At 39.3% G+C, this 4978-nt stretch overlaps 2 protein-coding genes across 3 annotated transcripts in view; both read left to right on the top strand.

Annotated features, from left to right (window-relative positions):
• LOC110265130 (serine/threonine-protein phosphatase 7 long form homolog) overlaps nt 1-1235 on the top strand; it is a 7950-nt gene extending 6715 nt beyond the window's left edge. The window contains exon 2 of the mRNA XM_021107928.1: nt 582-1235. Within this exon, the coding sequence (XP_020963587.1) occupies nt 582-1235 (654 nt within the window). The remainder of the gene's footprint in view (nt 1-581) is intronic.
• On the top strand, nt 1278-2635 carry LOC110264722 (serine/threonine-protein phosphatase 7 long form homolog). 2 transcript variants are annotated; one of them, XM_021106768.1, is made up of 2 exons: nt 1278-1462; nt 1581-2635. In XM_021106768.1, the coding sequence occupies exon 2, from the start codon at nt 2006-2008 to the stop codon at nt 2510-2512; it is 507 nt and encodes a 168-aa protein (XP_020962427.1). In that variant the 5' UTR covers nt 1278-1462; nt 1581-2005; the 3' UTR covers nt 2513-2635. Both variants share the same exon structure in this region, with proteins under 2 accessions (XP_020962427.1, XP_020962428.1).

Raw genomic sequence — 4978 nt, 5'->3', positions numbered from 1 at the left:
TAAGTAGAGAATGTAATTTTTTTTAATTTTTAATTAATTTTTAGTATAATTATGTGTGAGAAACGAACGTTAATCATTTTTAAATATTTTTTTAAAAAATTAACTATAATTGTTACTGATGAAGTTGATGTTAAAGTTATTGTTATTGTGAGATAGTGTTAATGTTGAATGATTAGTAGGATTATTCTAATTAAGGCATGTTAGATTTTTTATTATGAGAATATTTAAATTTTTTTAATCGTAGTAATTATTATTAGCAAGTTAATTATTACCGTTGTTAGAATATGAATGATGACATATACTAATTGTTAATATTTTTTATTGTTGAGGAAAAAATGGTTAACAAATGAGTCATTAATATTAGATATTATTCTAGATGTTGTAATATGGTTGAGAATTTTGATTAGAAATATATGTATTAGTAATGATTTTTATTTGCAGTTATGAATAATTTTAAGGATTAATTAAATAATTTTAGAAGTTAGAATAATTAGTTATATAAGGATTCAGTAAAATGATTGATGATGGTAAGTTAGTAATTATTTTTTATCTGACTAGTAATTTGTTATTTTTTTTTGTAGAAATTAAGAATATTGACATGTAACCACCCAGTTCCTCCAGATCGGTACAACGATAGGGTGGAGGAGCATTTACGAATTACCGGTTTCTATCATGTATCTCAGATTGGGATAGTGCAGTGTCAGAAAGAATTGGTAAATGCTCTAATCGAACGTTGGCACCCAGACACACATATGTTTCACCTTCCCATTGGTGAATGTTCCGTGACTCTTGAAGATGTGGCTCTAATTCTTGGTCTTTCCACAGATGGTCTTCCAGTTACAGGGATGACAATGAGTAGTTTTGAAGCCATGGAGGCGGAGTGTTTGCTTCAATTTGGCGTTGCACCGCGTAAGGAGGACTGTAGATCTAGCTGCATAAAACTGACCTGGCTGCGGAATCTAAAAGAGAATTTAGAATTGACCGATGAAATCAGTATACAAAGGTATGTGAGGTGCCACATTATGTTGCTGATTGGGACGATCTTGTTTGGGGATAAGTCTGGGGAAGGTGTGTACTGGAAGTTTCTACCCTTGCTTCGTGATTTTGTCAATATTGGACAGTATAGCTGGGGTTCGGCATGCCTAGTACATCTTTACAAGGCGTTATGCAGGGCATCTCGCTATAACTGTAAGGAAATAGATGGTCCACTAACACTTCTGCTCGGTTGGGCTTAGATCCGACTGCCATATCTATCACCGCTTCCTAGAGAACCCCGCAGCTTTCCACTAGCAAATAGGTAATATTATGTTACAATGTACCCGTTTCTTGATATTTAAGATTCAGTTGAGCTAATTGAAAACATCATATTAGGTGGCGTAACTGGGAGCGTGGTGACCGACGATATAGATATATGAAGCTAGCTCACTTTAGGAAGGCCTTTGATGAACTTCAGGAAGGCCAGGTGCGTTTTAATTAAAGAAGTATTAGTTTCGGGTTTAGGGTCTTCGACAAAACTATGATGCATTGTTATTGTTATTTGAATTGTGGGTTGTAATCATGAGTTTCCTTTATTTTTCTAGTTTGTCTGGGTTGCTTATGTTGTGGATCATGTGGATCCGAACATAATTCCTCCTGAAATCTACATGCAATCGGTTGTATGGAGTGCTACAGTTCCATTGGTGTCCTTTGAATGTATCGAGTGGCATGCCACCGATAGGGTCAGGCGACGGTTCGGTTTCATTCAGGGAGTACCTAATCAGGAGCAGAATCTGGATAAGGCGCATGGGGAGGTTTTGACTGGTCCTAAGAATCTTAACTGGGCCACGGCACCGAGTCATTCAATTTGGGTGATGCATTGGACAAACAGGTATCACTACGTTCTTTCTGAGCTTCCCATCCCTTCACAGCATCCATTGGATAGTTACATGAACTGGTACCGATCAAAATTTGGGACCGCTTAGCCTTGTCGAATCTTGTGGGTGAAGAGGATGCGGGTAATGAGGATATGGATGCGGGTAATGAGGATATGGATGAGGGTAATCAGGATACCGATAAGGGTAGTCAGGATATGGATGAGGACAATGAAGAACAGGAGCCACATATATCACCTCCAAATCCGCTTCCACAAGAACAACCTCAGTCCTCAAACCAGTTTGTACCTCAGACACAGTTCACCCCATCATTTTCAATGCAGCAACAATATTGGGGTATGTCACAGTTTGAAACAGGCGAAGGAGGTTCTTTTAGCCAGTTGCTTGGGTTCATGGCTGCAGATGCCGCACAATCACAATATGGCCATCAGGTTGAGTTCATGCCAGGCAGGTATTCGTTGGATGCGAGGTATCCAGGCCATACCTCATCCGTTGCTTCCGGGGGTTCGTATCTGTTGATGACTCTAGTAGGAGTGAGGGTGGACGCGGTGTTCTCAATAGTCAAAATCCTAACCGTCTTAACATGGGACTCATTGAGGAAGACACTAACACACTCGAACAAGAAACCGATGCCTATCTAGTAGACGACCCGGATGACGAGGGCGATGGTGAGGATGATGAAATTGAAGAGTTCGATGAGGATGAAAAATCTCGTAACGATGGTATTATGTTAACTATTTTGCTTTACATATACGATAAGTTATTTTTTTGTTTTCATACATGGCATCTTTGACTGGGTTATCCTCCTTGATTTGTGGTATCTATGTTGGTAATGAATATGTAATGTGCTGCATATACTTGTTTATTCAAAATTGTATACAGGTCAGGAAGACACTCCGGAAGACAACGTCAAAGGTTACAATCTGAGAATTGATCCGCCACGTCGGAGTGCTAATCGCTTCACTCCTTCTGTCTTCAAAAAAGCGGCCAAGAAATGCAAGAACTTTGTGAAGGATGTAAAGTGGGCAATGAGAAAGTAGTTGTGGAGTTATGTTTAGAGTAATTTGTATGTGTTGGACTTTGTATTGAGTAATTTGTATGTGTTGGATTTTGTATTGAGTAATTTGTATGTGTTGGACATTATGTATTAATGACTTGGACTATGGTAAGATTATATTGTATGTTTATTATCATGTTGTAATGAACTTTTTGATGTATTAACCATCTGGAGTATGTAATAATGTTTCATAAAATCTTAATATGTTCATACAGATATTGATGTATTGATGTATTAACCATCATATTATATAATGCTACAGATATGTGATAATACTAGATTGTCATAATTTATAAGGTTACATATAGCAGGTCATGTTAACTCAGATTGCTCATTCAGGTTATATTATACAAGATCATCTTAAAACTATGAACCTAGGGGGCATCTCTGTTGGTATTTGAACCAGCTGACTAACGGCATCTGCTACGACTATGTCCCTCAGCCCCACATAGCGTACATCGCCTGGGACGACGTAACATCCGCGTGTCCATCTCATTCAAAAAGCGCATCATCCTGGGGCGACCTTTTGTGACCCGTCTCAGGTACGGATTTGGTATGAACCGAGGTCCGTTATAAGCAGGCCATGTGGTAGGATTACCTAGTGGCCTAAACCTTGCTCGATACACCCGCCGCACTTGGTCCATCTTATACACATCATGCACATATAGTTGTCAATCCAGTCGCTGGTTGGCACAACATGCGAACACATGTCTGTAGGGGATCCGGTCCACCTGGAACTCACCACAGTCACATCAAAGGCCACGTAGATCGACTGCAAACTCCAGCCCGCTCAGCATCTCACGAATCTCAAAGACCTCATTCTGGCGGTCAAAGCAACTAACCTGGATGTTTCCTGATGCAAGTTAGTTTGCATGCAACTTCGAGGTCACGATATCAGAAAACACATGGCCAGCATTGATCTAGGCTTCCGTCTCTGCTCTTTTTTGGGTGAACAACTCGTTTAGTCTGTAGAATGTTGCCTTCACAAGAGCAGTAATGGGGAGATTACGTGCACCCTTCAAAACTGAATTGATACACTCCACTAGATTCGTCGTCATGTGACCCCATCGGTACCCACAATCAAAGGCCAATGCGTACTGTTCGCGAGGAATTCGGTTTAACCAGTTTGTGTACACCTCGCCACGTTCCTGTAACCGCTGGTAATGCATTTCGTACTCCCACATCGTCCTCGAATATCCTGGTAGATCACAACATATAGAAAGAAAAGTAATGGAGGTCAATAGAATTATTTAAGGAAGAATCTATTAATAATTTGCTTAAATTTACTAAATGGTTACCGATGTCGACGACCAATTTTTAGAGGTACAGGGCTTTGAACTTTCTCAGAAAATTCGACTCTATATGCCTGATGCAAACTAACCCTGATAACCCAATCACACCCTGACCCATACTGTGTACACTTGGCATAAAATGTCAATGGCTCAGACTCATACACCCGGTAGTCTACGCTTCGTCGTATCGTATACTCTTTTACCGCCTTAATAACAGCTTCTCTGGAACTGAACTCCATACCAATGGCAAATTCACCATCTGCGACAATAGGAACTTCTGCTGCGACAACCACCATTGGAAAAAATTTCATTAATACACAGGTATTTCAAAACCGATTCTAAAGGTAAATCAAATTTCACTGCATCCAGTATGCTATAACTCCAGACTTTGCAACATGTTATTATGTCACTCTAAACAAAATAAGAACATCAGCAGCAAATGTAAAAATTAGACCGGACTGCCCGGTTCGACCGGCAAATCAAACAAATCGGACCGGTCCGGTCCGATTCACGGAGTTTGAACCATACAACGGATCGAACCTGTGCAAATAATAATGTCCACAAACTCACGCATTTTGTAATAACCATATTATAGAGAATTTAAATATTATTTTCTAATAAATACTAGTAGCATATAACAGTTAAAAAAAAGCACCTTAACGGTTCGAGCACCCAGTTCGATCCTGACAACTACTACATTCAACGCATGATTAATTAATGGTAAATAAAAAGTAAATTATTCATAACTCAATCAATGT

The sequence above is a fragment of the Arachis ipaensis genome, chromosome B07 (genome assembly GCF_000816755.2).
Source record: "Arachis ipaensis cultivar K30076 chromosome B07, Araip1.1, whole genome shotgun sequence".
In the NCBI taxonomy this organism is placed as follows: Eukaryota; Viridiplantae; Streptophyta; class Magnoliopsida; order Fabales; family Fabaceae; genus Arachis; species Arachis ipaensis.
Note: the sequence above shows the minus strand (reverse complement) of the source record. Positions and strands in the feature narration are given on the sequence as shown.

Coding starts and splice junctions, on each gene's coding strand:
- LOC110264722 (XM_021106768.1), top strand. CDS start 2,006: ATGGATGCGGGTAATGAGGATATGGATGAGGGTAATCAGGATACCGAT.